Source organism: Ips typographus, linkage group LG8 (assembly GCF_016097725.1).
Source record: "Ips typographus isolate SLU linkage group LG8, UJ_Ityp_2.0, whole genome shotgun sequence".
Classification (NCBI taxonomy): domain Eukaryota; kingdom Metazoa; phylum Arthropoda; class Insecta; order Coleoptera; family Curculionidae; genus Ips; species Ips typographus.
Genome location: NC_138429.1, coordinates 4,632,719 through 4,649,317, shown reverse-complemented (window position 1 = coordinate 4,649,317; position 16,599 = coordinate 4,632,719). Strand labels below are relative to the sequence as shown.

General features: G+C 34.0%; 1 protein-coding gene across 15 annotated transcripts in view; it reads left to right on the top strand.

Annotated features, from left to right (window-relative positions):
* Positions 1 to 16,114, top strand: part of LOC145732420 (rho GTPase-activating protein 21-like) — an 84,125-nt gene extending 68,011 nt beyond the window's left edge. For 14 of the 15 annotated variants that reach the window (XM_081984668.1, XM_081984664.1, XM_081984660.1 and 11 more), the window contains 11 exons: positions 3,359 to 3,595; positions 3,948 to 4,103; positions 5,009 to 5,160; positions 5,221 to 5,530; positions 5,589 to 5,855; positions 7,334 to 7,463; positions 7,515 to 7,696; positions 7,758 to 7,974; positions 8,038 to 8,414; positions 12,253 to 12,310; positions 14,292 to 16,114. In XM_081984668.1, coding sequence (XP_081840794.1) covers positions 3,359 to 3,595; positions 3,948 to 4,103; positions 5,009 to 5,160; positions 5,221 to 5,530; positions 5,589 to 5,855; positions 7,334 to 7,463; positions 7,515 to 7,696; positions 7,758 to 7,974; positions 8,038 to 8,414; positions 12,253 to 12,310; positions 14,292 to 15,166 — 2,961 coding nt within the window. In that variant the 3' untranslated portion in view covers positions 15,167 to 16,114. Of the gene's footprint in view, positions 1 to 3,358; positions 3,596 to 3,947; positions 4,104 to 5,008; positions 5,161 to 5,220; positions 5,531 to 5,588; positions 5,856 to 7,333; positions 7,464 to 7,514; positions 7,697 to 7,757; positions 7,975 to 8,037; positions 8,415 to 12,252; positions 12,311 to 12,421; positions 12,542 to 14,291 lie in introns of all 15 variants that reach the window. The other variant, XM_081984675.1, reaches the window with a different exon arrangement.
* Positions 16,115 to 16,599: the final 485 nt, after the last annotated feature.

Genomic DNA, 16,599 nt, shown 5'->3' with positions numbered 1-16,599 from the left:
TCGAATTATAGGTCAAAAAACCGGAACTTTAGGCCTGAAGATGTTTTATGATGATTCGCGTAAAATTTTCTATTAAGTTAATTGTTTTATGTATTAAGCTTTTTTGAAATCAATTAAAACTTTCTCCAGTAAATCTCCAGCTAAAATTTGATGCAACATTTGCAACACAAGACCATTGTTTCAACCGTTACAAAAGCAATTAGCAATGGTGTATGGGTTAGAATTAGGCAGAAACGTACAAGGAAGAATGTACACACATACATAAGTTACCCTGTGCTCATGCAAGAGTGACCACCCCAAAAAGAAACTCCATATGTTGTTCAGTGTATTCAGCTGTCCTAATCAATTAAGAAATACCACCCAAAAGTTTTTCTAATCAAATTGGTTTTAATAACACCAAATGTTAAAGTAACATTCGCCATAAGTCCACAAAAAGCAGCAAGCTGAAAGCAACATTATGGTGAATCCCCATGTATGACATTTGGCAAAATCTCAGCACAGTGAGTAGTATGTGATTGGTCAAAAAAAGCAGCTTTCAGCTTGCTGCTTTTTCTTGACCAATCACAAACTGCAAACACTGAATCAATAATCTTGGATAAACTAGATTCGAATAGAAAACGCCCATATTCATCTGTAAAGAGGTATTTCTTTAACAGAGAATTTTAGTGGTAATTTCAATTAGAACTAATAATAACTATCATTTTATTCACTTTTTTTTCGACTACATAGTTAATACCTGCAAGAACTTTTAACTTGCACCGTTAATTGCATTTACTAAGGTTTTCAACACGGACAATAGCTATAGCAACCTTAAATACTTATAATTAATTATCAGTAGGATCATTATTCAACTCAGTTTAAACAGGAGATTGGAATCATTATAGAAAAAGTAATATTTCAAGTAGATTTATTTTTCAGTTTCTTCTATTAAATATTTACGTTTACGTACGTACACGTTTGCTCTGCCACATGCCAATCATTAACGTGTAGTTAAGTGAAAGTTTTGCTAAAAAACTGCCTCATTTTTTTGTTTACTGAATTTTATAACTGTTTTTAATTACGTATTGATAACATAGCTCGAGTGTATTTAATGTTAGTAGCCTGAAACACCATGAAAACGAACGGTTATGGGCAAAAACCAGTGGAGACTCTTTTGTAATTATGGCCAAGGTCGTATCCTCTATCAAACGATGCACAATCGTGATCTTCGCTGCATTCTGGTGTATCTTTGAAACGAAAACCGCATTTTTTTAGATTAGAGGAATTAATTTGTAGTCGGATCATATTGCTAAAACTAATCTAATTGTAAAAATGCATCCATTCAAGATCACCGTTGTTAATTACCATTAGAATGTTCTTATTTCTGGCGGTGCATTCCGATATTTCTCTTTAATTATTGCAACAATCGGTGCAGAATTTGAAAGATTGTTTTACCAGAATTTTCCTATTCACTTTAATTAACGGGCACTCGATTTAATTGGCTGACAGGTTTTCGGCATTGCAAACACCGTAAAAGCCTTAATTCTGGTCTAACTGCAATTCATAATTAACGATATTTGCCAACCAAGATCATGGGGGCGTAGTCTTCAACTTACAAGGATTTTGTATACTCAATAACAGTAATAATTTATACCAAATTGTCTATATTATCATACTCCAGTATTGTTATCTGTATATCTTTTCGTGTGACGTAGTCATTATTGTCTAATCTATGCAGTTTATGCAGGAATTTATTGTTGCAGTCGGAAATTTTTAATTCATCCAAACGTGGGCGGATTTCAGTTATTTACGTGATGATAATTATTGTCGTAGTTGACTGGGAGACTTCTTTATTTTAACCAACTTGGTTGTGGAAGGTAATAAATTGTTATTTGTGGGTAGCAGACGTTACACTGATTATACTATACATTCTGTGTTGTTATTGACAATCAATGTTAGTAAATTACGTAATAAAAATGTTTAAAATAACAGTTTGATTTAATGCTTTTTACCAGGGAAAAATTTGAGAGTCGTCATATGCTACTTGGAAGTCTCCCATGATTTTTTTTATTTCATATTTAAGAAGAACAACAAAAAAATGATACACGTACTTTTTAAGTCCGAAAAAAATTGTATTGAAAAACTATATTGTTCAAAAAGCCTGTTAATATGACGTAGGTAGTTATGGTCCAATGAACGGTAAGGGATTGCCTTGAACGATGCAATAGTTTGTCCTGTTTTGGCAACGTCGTAAGCTACGTAAAATTCGGTTGTTACCTCAGGGATGTCAATTTGACAGATGACACTAACGACATAGTAATGTCAGAACTGTTAACTGGCCCTTTCCAAACAGTTAATTAAACAGAATTTTGTTGCATTTATAATAGTGATGGGTTTACTTTCAGTAAAATAATTTTTTTTTTTTTTGTAATTAAATATGTAAATTACAAATACTGAGTTTCTGGCAGTTCACCGCTTTTCTCTTCTCTCTTTCTTGACTGTTCCAAATTTTGTAGTGGTTTTTCATGCTATCGGATAGGAAATTTAATGAGGATTCCAAAAATGTGTTTAAAACGGCCATTTTCTTAATCCAAGTATGTTTTACAGGCGTTTTTGTCCCTGACTGTGCTTTCAAACTGTAATTCTGGCAGTTCAAACTTTGATATTGCATTTTTCCTTGACTGTACCAAATTTTGTAGTGTTTTTTCCAGTTATTGGACAGGAAATTTAATGAGGATTCCAAAAATGTGCTTAAAACTGTCATTTTCTCACTCCAAGTCGATTTGACAAGCAATTTTGTTCCTGACTGACAAACTGTGCTCAAAAGTTACAAAAATCAGGGTTTAGATCAAAGTTTTCTTGCAGTATACAAAACGTGTTTCTGAGATTTATGACAGTTATTTTGACAGTGGTCACGTGACTGCCAAGCTAAATTATCTTTCAAAAACCACGTGATATCTGTGACTAATGACAAAATTTGCAAGAAGTACAGTTTAACACAGTTTTTTACTGTTTTTGAAACCAGACGTGTTTCTGAGATTTATGAGCATTGTCAGTAAATTACTGGTAAATTCCAAATTGTTTAAATACTAATATCTTCAGATTCGCATCATTTTTCTCATCTCAAAAACATATTATTTGATATAATTTAAATATTTAACACCTGACAGTGAACTGGTTAACAAATGTCATATAAAACCTGATTTGACAATAATATTATATTTTTGCACTCATACTTTACTGACTGATTTTTTAATTTGTGGGATAATCCCATTCAACTGTCAAACTACATCACTGTGACCTCACTCAATGTGACGTCATATGACAGTGTGTCATAAAAAATAATTTGGTCAGATGGTACGATTCTTTTTCTTTTCAGAGTCCGGTTGGTTCTTCGGAAGTATCCTTGGACCAATCTCTGGCATCCGGTGTTGATATGCGTAGCAGTGCAGTGCGCGTAGCCGGTGACTACACTAAAAGGAAGAATGTTTTCCGTATGTCGACTGTCAAACCGTGTAGATCGGAGATCCTCATCCAGGCGGAAAGTAACGAAGACTTTGCTGATTGGGTGCAGACGTTGCAGCAACAAGTCGCAGTCAGCACGGAGGCTGAATTGGTAAGTTTACATTTTTTTAGTCAGTTATTTGATTAATGGGATTTTGCGCCTGGAGACATACCGCAAAATCATAATTACGTACTTAGTCCGAGGTATTTTTAGATTCGTTTTAAAAATTCGCAGGTAGTCTGTTGAGTAAATATTAGTTCTGATAAAGCGTGTGATGCAATGATATATATTTTTTAAGTGTTTTTGTTGCTTTAAATTGTGCGGTATTATCATACAAAGAAGAGCAGCTTCCAGCTTGCTGCTTTTCTTGACCAATCACAAATTACAAACAATACTTTTTTTTACTCAAATATTGCATTTGGGGACAAGATTTGCATGTAGCTATACTGTTTTTTTTTTCTAGGAACAAACTAGAAGCAGACAACAAGCCGTTCCGCAATCGTTTCCCGCTTCCACTACTTTTCAAGTGCAAGGCAGTCATTTGTCTCCACAACCATCCACCAAAAATGGAAAAACTTCCATGTCTAGTCGGAATCGATCTCCTACTGGGCAGTCGCCAGTAAGAATTGTTTGCTTGATTGCTAAAGGGTGTTTTTTTTTAGAATTTTGTTCCTGACCAGTTAACTTGGCCGGTAAAGATTTTTGCTCAGTCAGGTTTGGCATTTAATCATGTCTAGACTTCAGAACAACACATGCAAATTCTGCATATTCAATTCGAAAATCGCTCTTAATTTTACCAAACTTACTGTGCTCTACGCCCATTTTCTAAATGTGCGACGCAGATTTTGATCATTCAGCTCTTGTACGAGCTTTATCTTGTAAAGCTAATAACCCAAATTGTATTCGCAAAATTATCTCATTCGGGTCCTCCTTACACTACACTGCAAAGTACCACGTCTGCGGATGAATTTTATCATTCAGAGTGTGTATAGTGTAAAAACGATCCATTTTTATCTGAAACACTTGCTCGGATAGACGTTTGTGTCAACCGTTAACATAAACGGTAAGTTTTCCAAACTGAACAGCGATTTTTGAAATTAATTACACAATTTGCAAGCATTGTTCTGGCTTAAGAAAATTCACACCTTATTGAGCTGAAATTAGCTTTTTCTGGTCAAATTCTGACACTTTCTAATGACATTTTATTGGTCTCTGATGCTCTTAAAAGCTTCTGGCAGTGTCACGTTGCTTTTCAGAAATTTCTGGCACTTAGAAATTACTTTTTATGGATGGGCCTCTGGCGATTTCAGAGGCTTATGGCGCTTTCTAATTATATTTTAGTGGTATCTGACGCTCTTATAGGCTTCTGCTACTGTCACGTCACGTGGCCTTTCTGGCACTTTCTAATGACATTTTACAGGTCTAGAGTCTGTCATCGGAAAGATGGTCAAAAATCAAACCTCTCAAAAAACACCCTTTATAATCAAAAATAGTTCAAAAATACTGAATTGTTTTTATATTTAGGTTAATAAAGCTAGAAAGCCATCCGCTCAACCTGATAATACAGTTCCTACGACTAGTCCAAAAAGCAAAACCTGGAGGGGTAGAATGGCGAAACAGTTTAAGAAATTCAACCAAGGAACAAGTTCACCATGTTCTCCCACAGCACCCGAAGGGTACGTACCGGTTGATCAAATTATTTAACTCAATTCATCAAGAAAACATTTTTTGTTTAGGTCAACATTTGGGGTTCCAATTGAACACTGCATAACTTCAAGCCAAAACTGTTATCTACCTCGTTTCGTTGAAGTTTGTACGGACATCATTGACGAACGAGGCTTACAGGTTGTTGGTATATACCGAGTGCCCGGAAACAATGCGTCCATAACCGCTTTGTCCGAAGAAATTAACCGTAACTTTGAAGATGTGCCTTTAGACGACCAAAGATGGAACGATTTGCATGTAGTCAGCAGTTTATTGAAAGCGTTTCTGCGAAAAATGCCTGACAGTTTAGTTACGTCGGCGTTGTATCCTAGTTTTCTTAAAGTACGTTTAAAAACTCTCAACAAAATTTGATTTATCTAAATTATGTAACAAAAAACAGGCCGATAAAATTGAAGATCCCAACGCTCGACTAGAAGAACTGAAAAGGCTGGTTCAAAGGTTACCGAATCACAATTACCACACGTTGAAGCACGTCATCAAACATTTAAAACGAGTGGCGGATAATTCGAATACCAACAAAATGGAGGCTAAAAACTTGGCTATCGTTTTTGGACCCACTATTGTACGACCGGAGAGCGAAAGTATGGAAAGCATGGTGACTAACATGAACAACCAGTGCAAAGTGGTTGAGAGCCTAATTGCAAATGTGAGTGTTTGTTAATATTTATGTTTAATTGTCTGTGTGTTGCCAATTAGTTGAAATATTTGCAGTTAAATCGACTATGGCCTAACTAATGGGTGAACATTTTGAAATTCTGTTACTATGCGTAACAATTTTTTTAAATCCTAAATAATTTTAAAAAAAATTATACAGAGTTTCCCTGAATTGCTACGTATTTAATCACAAACAAAAAACCTGAAATTAGACCCATTTTAAGGGCTGGGTGAGACCCTATGGGGAGAAAAAAGATAACTTTAGATTTAATCCACCATCCACGGTCCGCCGTCAGTCCAAAATTTGGACTTCCAGAAACACAGTATTTGTAATTTACCAGTCAAATTGTTCTGATAAAGTAAAATTTATCGGTCATTTATCCATCACTATTTCAAATAATGTTAGAAATTAATAAAATCGAAAAATCTAAATTTCAGTCTCTGGTTTAATATCCTTCAGCTGTAAATTGCACAACTTTGCCCATAAATTGATGAACTAAAGAACTGCCTTTTTTTCTTTGTTTATTGGGTCTTCTGTCTCACACAAAAAAGGTTTGTTGGGAAAATGGAATTTCGCACTATTTTCAACTAAGTTGAAAATAACATTAACCTAGTCGTCCCAACACAAGACCACTGACTTAGGCTCGGTCTTGTTACCTAAAAACGCTGACGTTTCGGTGGAAAATCTACCACCGTCTTCAGAGAATCTAAAAAAGAAAGAACACAACGGCAGAACACAGAAAACAACAACTTAATAAATATTAAATCTGATAATGTTCAATTTGGAACTCTGAGAAGGGTTTTGTCAATAAAAATTGACATAAATTTTGACTTTTGTCATTCCAATAGGAAAGGTTATCTATTGTTGTAGTGAAAGGTGGGTTTTATATTGAAAACAAAATTACAAGAAATTTCAGTTTTGTTTGATATGACCAAGTGTTATCTCCTCCTCTAGAATATTTAACCAAGTTTGGTCAATATTAATAGAGGATGTACCAACACAGGAGTCAGGGTTTAATCTAATATATGCACTTTCTTTTATTTTACGTCTTTTTGGAAAAGTTTCTTTGTCTAAAAAGTCCGGTAGGACGACTAGGTTAATGTTCAACTTAGTTGAAAATAGTGCGAAATTTCATTTTCCCAACAAACCTTTTTTGTGTGAGACAGAAGACCCAATAAACAAAGAAAAGGCCCTTCTTAGGATACCATTTTTTTTCGAATTCAGGGACACTTTGTATACGTTCAAAGGCGCGCATACTTAGTTATTAAGAGCCACATTCTCTTGCAAGAAATCGCTATTATAATTGCATTTTTTATATTAATGCATATTGAAATAAGCAACAATAAACCTTATTTACATACAAAAATACATTTTCTAAATTGTTTGCTTTTGAGCGGTTTAAAAACTAAAGACAGTGGCGTAGTTTATTTCGTTAAACCTGACGATGTTGAAACAAACATATTTCTTAGGCTGATTGGTTCTTCCCCGAAAATGAAAACGAACCTAATCTACCGATGGTGCCATTAGCAGTACCCGATAGTTGCGACGAGTTTGAAACAAATAACCAAGCATTACTGAACAATATTAGCAAATATGAAGGTTGTACAGGGTGTGATAATGTTTTTGGAGGTGCTAATTAGTCGATTTCAGCTTTAAAAGACCAAAAAGAAAAGAATGGAGCCCTTCTGTCTTCATTATTTACTGCGGCCCATCGGAAGGTTATGCGTAAACCTTCGAGAAGCCATCATCAAGAATCCCATAAAGATGAACCCACAACTCCTGTTAGTCAACAAACGTTCAGTCATTTCAGTAGTATAAATGACCATAATCAGGTTTGACAGTTTTTCTTATTATTACTAGGGCTTAGTGATTAACGTTAAAATTTCTATGCAGGTTGCGGAGGGTTTTATTGAAGGCAGTAAAAACGTAACGCAAGGAAGTGTGGATGAGCTTGACAGCCAAAATAAGCCACACAGTAAACAATCTGCCGAGAAAAATCCATGGTTTAATTACAAAACGGATCAATCAGATTTATCCAGGCGGATTGAAAATTTTAGAAAAGAGACTGAACGGATGCTTCAGAAACCGAGAATAACTGAAATTTCTGTTGGTAAGTTTTTGGTTACACTCAAAATAAAACCTGATAATTTTTATAATAACGTTTTTGTTTTAGATCCACGTGGACCCCTTAGTTCCTCAGCTACAAATGTAAACACTTCATCTCAACTGTCAGTAAAACCCCATCAAGATTACCTTTTATCGAAAACCCATTCGGCTATCAACGTGTTTGCTCGGCCCGCTTCAACGACGAATCGAAACAGCTTGAACTCAATGGACTCGGTTCAGTATGTAGGTAGTCAGATCAGTAATGACGTTTCGAGGTACTCCTTCAGCGCCATTACGAACAATCGGCATCCGGTTGACAAATTTGGTGCTTTTGACGGATCCCGGTACGGTATTAGACGTGGAAGTTCAGTGGAAAATGTCAATTCGAGCACGGCAGAACTAAACTCCAACGGCGGATTGAAGAAAATCAAGTATGAAAGCGAGGTGAGTACAACCATCCTAATAAATTGTTTGTCTACAACCAATAATGCACTAATATTCAGTGTGTTGACAGAAGCTAAATGAGGGTCATATATGGGTGGCCAAATTATTATACTCAACATCATTTCTTGTGAGTTTTTTCAATTGAAACTATAAAAAGGTTGGTAAAGCTCTTGTACAGTGTGTCCATAAAGTATGAAATAAATTCGATTAAAATTTAGGGAATTATCTTTTAGAAAATTGTTCGGCGACGCGTTATTATTTTTAAAAGCGCATTTTTTGAGACACGAATTAGATATACAGGGTGGTCCAAATTGATTGTAGGATAATTCAAGAGTGGAAAGTACATAAAAAATAAACTCCAAACTGTCATATAAACTATAGTCGAAAAGTGCCCTCTAGCGGAGCTAGCGAACTGTCAAGGTAAGGCACCAAGATTTTAAATTTTTCAATTTCCAATTTTTTAAATTTTAATTCCTAAACGAAAAAAGTTACTCAAATGAAATTTGGAATGCATGTTTGCTATGTTGAGTATGTTTATTTGGACATTTTTTCAAATTTTGAAAATAATCCGTACAGCCACGGAAGCCGTTCAAAAAGTTTGACAGCTTCAAATTTTTATAAGCTATAATTTTATGACATTCTGATGTGGCACATGTGATAGCCCATACTTTTTCCCAAGAAAAGCTTGTCTTGGCATATCTTTTTATTTTGCATAGTTTTTCAGGTACAGTCATTTTTATAAACTTGTGCGTAAATAAAAAAAATCGCTTCTGTTCGGAATATTGAAAAAAAATAAAAAAATTCCAAATTGTTACTTCAAAATGGTGACAAATTTGCCAAATTTTATTTGTTTTTATTGATTAGGAATTAAAATAAAAAAAAAAACTGTTTTTTGGGGTACATATTTTAGGGTTTGCTAGCTCTGCTAGGGGGCGCTTTTCGACCATAGTTTATATGACACTTTCGAGTTTATTTTTTATGTACTTTCCACCCTTTAAGTATGTTACAATCTATTTGGACCACCCTGTATAGGGTGTCCCAAAATTGAAATACGACCTTCCAGTTGACATTTCCAAATGAAAACTTTTGAAATTTTTTATTGCATTTATGGATTCTACGTAAATTTCTGGATATTTTTTGTATAGCATATCCTATGTCGATATTTAGCTGTTTTCGATAAAAATATTAAAAAAACCGTACACATCGGGCTGGTGTTTGGTTTATTGTCGCAAAGTTTGTTATTTCCTAGATAATCCATTAGTATACAGGGTGTCCCAAATTTGAGCAACAAACCTTACTTATAATTTCTTAAATAGGATGACCCATTTTTTATTTGATTTTTGGAATGTACGTCAAATTCTAGGCCTACATGATGTAAATGTCTGTATCTATATGTTTAGAAAAAATCATTTCTTAACCGCCCCAGCATTATACATTTATGAGTGTATTGTTTTTTATGAGTGTAAAAGTTTTTCCGTTTTGAAATAACACATGGTGTTGATACTAGAAACAGATTATACAGGGTGGTCCAGTTTTAAATGTCAATAATTCACCAATCCATAGCCAATTAAAAAATAAGTTGACATTCATTATGTCATTTTCCTGAAAAGTGCTTCTTAAGGAAAATACAGTTTTTCAAATTTCTGTTTAAAAAATCGTTTTTTTTTTGTCATAACTGTCAAACCGTTGGAGCAATATTGATCAAATTTGGAACAAGCACTTTATTACACGTTATTACAGTCAAAGACCCATAACTAACCCAACCCAACTTAAAAATTGTCTTGGAAACGGAAAATTCACTTGAGAAGTTTAAAAAATATTATTGTAGCCAGTTTTCATAGTTTCCAGACAAACTGAAAGACTTTAGTTTTGAAAATTGACTTTTCATGCAAATCGAGAGACTTTAATACTGAAAATTGACTTGTAAACATAAAAACTACTTTTTCAAGAATTTGTTACTACAAATTCATACATTTAAACCTTAAAAATTGACTTGAACCCCAAAATGTGACTGAACTAATGAAAAGTGACATCAGAAGCTTAAAATTTGCATTTGAAGTAAGTTTTCATAATTTGAAGACAAATTTCAATATTTTAGTCTTGAAAATAGTCTGAGATGCAGGACGTTGACATTAGATTCATGAAAATTGTCTTGAAAACGAGTTTTTCGTGCTTTTTATTTTCTTCGAATTTTGGACTATTTTTAGTGCTTCAAAACTACTTTCAGCTTGGAAAATCGAGTTTCAAGACTATCTTCACCAAGTTATTGACATAGCAAACTTAAAAAATAATTTTTACATTCTTCATAGACTTAAAATGGCATTCCAAGCTTTGTCACTATTAAATCGACTTCTAGACACCTCAGTGCTAAAAATTCGAGTATTTCTTAATAAACTAGACTGTTTTAAGGCTGTTTTCAGTGCCTCAAATCGAGTTTCAAGACTATCTTTACAAAGTTTTTGACTTATCAGGCCTAAAAGCCAGTTTGTTCACTGACCATAGTCTTGAAAATGTTATTTCAAGCTTCTTCACTATTAAATTGACTTCTACACTCATAAGTGCAATAAATTGTAGCATCTCTAAGAAATTCAGACTGTTTTTAGTGCTTTTTAAGACTGAAAAATCGAGTTTGAGACTATTTCCAAAAGTCAAGTTTCTTCAGTAATAAAAGTAAAAAATTTTGGTACCAAATGCTACAATAATAGTTTTGAGAACTAATTTTTAGAAATAAAATAGTCCGAAAATTTAATTTACTTCTAGACTTGCTGTCCAGTCCAGAAAATTCAGTTGTACACCAATTAAAGTCTTGAAAATATACTTTTGGACTCTCTTTAGTCCTAGTAAAGACAGTTCTAGCCATTAAAAGTCAACTTTTATATTATTTTTAGTAGTAAAAAATGAGTTTCATGCACAATACAATCTTTGTCTTGATTTCCGGACTTTTTTTAGTTCTTGAATGCCAGTTTCAGACACTCAACCAGGATGGCAGTCTGAGAAAGCGAATCATAAGACCATTCCTAGTAGTAAAAAAGTTTTTAGACTATTCAGTACAAATTTGGACTTTCACAAGTCTTGGATGTTCAGTTTTAAACTATAAAACGATTTTTTAAATTGAAATTTGGAGGACTGTATCTTCCTTAGGAAACGTTTTTCAGAAAAATGACACAGACAATGCAAGTCAACTTATTTTTTGACTGAAACAGGTTCAATAGCTTTAAAACCTCCTTGGCTTCTAAGACCGTTTTGAGTGAGCCAAAGACCTCTAAATGCCAATGAAAAAAAAAATTGAGAGCTCTCTACAACTGTCTTAAACTTTCTAAAAAGTGCGAGAGGATTTTATAGGTGTCTTAAACCTTCCCAAACTTGTTTTAAAATGTCATAGGCCTTTAAGTGCTACTGACAACCTTCTAAAAAATGCCAAAGGCCTCTACAAGTGATGACAGAGCTCTCTAAATAATACTGCAAAGCTTCTAAAAATTGCCAGAAGCTTCGACAAGTGTCTTAAACCTTCTAAGAATTGTTTTAAATTGTCAAAAGCTTCTAAATTCATTAAGAAAGTGCCAGTGGCTTCTAAATGCCACTGACAACCTTCTCAAAGGTGACAGAAGCTTCTACAAGTGTTCTAAACCTTGTATGAAAATTGTTTTAAATTGCCAGAGGCCCCTAAATACGAAAATTGCCAGAGACCTGTGTTTTAAGGGTCATTTGCACCGATATGCATATTAAAAGACACCCTCTCGAGGAGGCTCTTAAACACAACTAAAAATCTTCTAAAAATTGTCAGAACCCTCGAATAATATACTATTCTATGTTTTAAATTTAATTTTTTAAATTTCAGACCGACCCTCATAGAAAAGGCTCCTTGGATTCCCTTCACAAAATTGCAATGGACGATGGTAAGTAAATTTCTGTACGTAAAACACCACTTGCCAACTATTACGAGTTGCGTTAGTGCACTTAAGCGTAGAAATTTCCGCTCGTAATATCATAATTGCATCGCTCTGTAGGCTCAAATTCAAACTTGGCATCGACCCCCGGTTGGAGGTCTGTGAGGCCTCCTACGGCGGCCCCGCAAAGACCCCCTAGAACACGTCAAATGTACAATCGTCTCTAATTTGTTATACAAGGTAGAAAAACCGCTCAGCTGACTTAAAATCGTAACACGAAGCTAGATTTTCTGGGAATATTTATGAATTTCAGAAATTTGCAAAACCTGACATATTGTTAACCTTCTGGTAAAATTTTCTTTGATTCCGACTGATTTTTGAGTCGTTATACTTAATTCAGCTGTTTTTCTTCATTTTCTCTTTTTTTTCTTTTATGCGTCCTCTTTTTTTCTCTTCTGATGTTTTTTTGATAGATTTGGTTGAGCCGTTATCGAATTAATAGAATGTGAACATTGTATTTTTATTGTTTTTCGAAATCACAGTTGTCATGAATAATCAAAGAGACAACGTTAAATTTGACGTCACGATGACGTAGTTTCACAGTTGATCAATGTCATTGTTTTGTTAAATTACGTCATCGTGACGTCAAATGTTAACTTAACCACTCCTTTGGCCACATTTCTTTCGACGCTGACGATGATTGAGCGTGCAGAGCAAGGTTGACGTCACGATGACGTAACTTAACAGTTGGTCAATGTATTGCTTTGTTAAATTACTTGAATGTGACGTCAAATAATGGTAATGTTCAGGCTCTTTGATTATTTATGACAACTGTGACTTTGAAAAGCAATGAAATTATTATGTTTTATTAACTAAAAAACATAATCAGGAGAAAAAACATTATCAATTAATCTTAAAATATACAGGGCGTTCTATTAAAACTTAACCAATTTTGTAATTTGTTTTCACCTTTGCCATGATTTTTTATTTTATTCAAGAATAATGGTGGGTAATTTAGGACAAACACACTGTTGTATTAAGATTTACCTGCAGGAATAAAATCGCCACAAGCTGTCTAAATATACGAACCAATCTGATATTTCATGAACGTATGTACCGTCATTTTGACGTTTTAAGTTCAAAGACTGTGACTTACTTTGCAGTGTAAGCTATTGAGCATTCACAGTCTAACCTTAAATTTATCTAAAATACTCAAAATGACTGGTGGCTGTAAGACGATTTTTAACGTTATGATGAAGTACAGGTGTAGCATTTGCGTCACTCCTAGCACTGTTTGTGGTTTGTGATTGGTTAAGAAAAAGTTGCATTTTTTAATCACAAACTAACCACTGATGTGCTTGAGATTTACATATATGCTGCACATGCAGACTCATCATATACCATTTACAGTATCTATTTTCACTTATTCTGACAAATTGAGTTAGTACAGCTAAAAACTCAGATTATCACTTCAACCAAAACACGTTAAGTCCACATAATGCAATATTAGCGTAAATCACAGCATATTGGGTAGATTGGTCAATACAGCCAAAAAAAAATAAATGTTCCATATTATTAATTGATGAAAGGTATATCTTAATTCGTAATTTTTCCCAGAAACTTACTTCAGCTTATGCCGTTGTTTTCTCGCTTTTTGGCGCTAACTTTATCAACTGCAATTGCACAGACTTTTGCGTGTTAACTTAATTTTAAACCATTTTGATTATAACAACTTTTTCTAATAGACGCATGATTTTTTTGACAGATTCATGCAACACGGCAATAAATTTAGTACGACAAACACCACTTTGTTTTCGGTATACATTGTCATGAAAACTAACGCTTATATTAGACCTATTTTGCTTTAATAAGCAGTATTTTGAAAGTTGTAAATGTTAAAAAATGCAGTGTTTCAATTCGTCCAACTCTACTACTTGTATCACCCTCGTCCATGATTGATTTTTGTAGAAATTACTTTTTTTTTTATTAGAATCGCTTTTGAGCACCATGACCAAACTCATCGACCAGAAACTCAAAGAAAAAACGACATTATCAGCAGAGAACATTCCTTATGCTGACGAATCATCCCCAGAGAAATTGACGAAAGTTTCAATAAAAGAGGATAAAGAACTTAAAACCAAACCGAGCGACCTGTACAAAAATCCCAGTTTGCACAAATCGAACCAGTTAAAAATTTTCAAACCGTTTCCGGAAAAAACCAATGGTCCAATTAGTAAAGAGCTTAAACGAGAAATTACCGAAAAAGAAGAAGACACTAAGGCATCAGAAAATGTACCTGACAATGATCGGCATATCTCTCTGACTTTGATTGCGCACAGCAGGAGTAATGCCGCACCTAAACTGAAGCGATCAGAATCGCTTAATAAACCTGAGCGAACAGTGAATCCCATTACCACGAAAGTAAAACGAAGCGAAAGCCTTAAAAGGTCAGATAGTTTAACGAAAAATGAGAAAACTGAAAGTAACATAAATAAAAGACGAGAGATTCTCGCTTCGGGAAGAAGACTGAAAGAATCCACAAAAAACAAACGCAAAAATGGTATGCCCGATCGATCTATAAAAAGACGTCATACGGTTGGAGGCACCAAAGATCCCGATAAAGTTACCTATTTAAACAAAAACCAAGACGAAAACAATCCAAATGCAGAAAACAATAAAGAAAAAGGAATCAGAACAAGTTCCCCTGATTTAAGTTCGACCAGACGGGAACGACTTTTATTCGAAATTAATCTGATCGGTCCTGAAAATATGGTGGTGGCCCTACGACAACACTTGATCGGATCGAGGCCGCAAAGTTTCCCAGAATCGAACGGATTTAAGGTGCCTCTGGAGTCCCATGTTTGAATATGCCGTTTACGTAACTCGGTGCAATAATTTATGTTGGTGTGGCAAAAATTACGGTATTCTAAAGAATGTGATATTAGGTTTTAAGTGGATAACAAGTCAGAGCAAATTGAATAGTTTGTTAAATCATTATTAAACGAAACTGGCTAAGTGTGCATCATACTTTTAGTCGGTTGAGGCAATTTCCTATTATGACGTTTATTTTTGTGCCCGACCACTTTTTTAGACTTAAGATTTATTTTTAATGCACATGAAATCGTAACTGACAGTGACAATTGTAGGCGCCTGCCAAATTACTTTGACACTATAATAATTATTTGATATAGAAGGAACATTTTTAACGCCAGAATGTATAGCAAATAGTATGTTTATCAGAAGCTAAATTATTTATATGTATGTGTTATTTCTGATGTGTACTACAAAGAGTTAGTCAGTAGTAAAACAATCTCAAAAAATTAATTCTATTTTGTTTCGCATTTAATTATTATTGTTTATTATATACATCGCGCTTATTTTATAATAATTCCACTAAGAAAAGCAATTATTTATTTTGTGATAAATGGAATGACAATCTAAATAAAGTCGCTATCCTATTAAAACAAATATTGTATTTATTTTATTTTTTTGTCTCTAAGAAAATTCTAAAAAATTCAATTAATTAATAATAATGTATCATATCGTAGTGTGATAAATTAACTACTATCTCGATGATTAGTTATGTAAAAATAAGAAGATTTAAGTTAAGAGTAGTCAACTGCAATTTTTGTCATAAAGTGGTCGACTTTGAAATGCTACTAGGCTGTTTGTATCTTGCCTGTTATTGTTTTCATAGTTTTAAGGTGAAATGTATGTGTTGTTGTAACTTTTGTGAAATTTGTAAATATACCGACAATCATAACTTACGATTTTGTATATAAATAAAGATTTTGAATTTATGCACTCACAAAACGGGGTTTTATTCTTTGATATTCGAATATTTGGTGTATTCGCCAAAAAAAAGACATTTCTCCTGCTACTTCTCTGTGCTCTTGAAGGGAAATTTAATTTTTACGGTAAACCAAGCATATTATCAGGGAGAGCAGAAACACAAGCAACTGTCATGAAATAGTATATTACATACTCAGGAAAGTGTTTGATTTCTGTCGAGATAATAGATAGTACTTTCCACCGTGGATTGTATACTATTTTACTTTCAACCATTTATCAGAATCTTATCAAACTTTTCATAAATCATTTAGTTGAGATATTGATTGCTAATAGTCTCTAACAATAAGGTAGTATAAGTGTACGAGTAGTACAAGACTTGTGTACGAGACAATCTTGACAACGTCATTATTGTGCTATTGTGGCCGCATTCGTTTTCAGGCTCCATGGAGCGGGCAGAGCTTTTTAGACGTCACAATGACGTAGTTTGACAATTGGTCAATTTATGG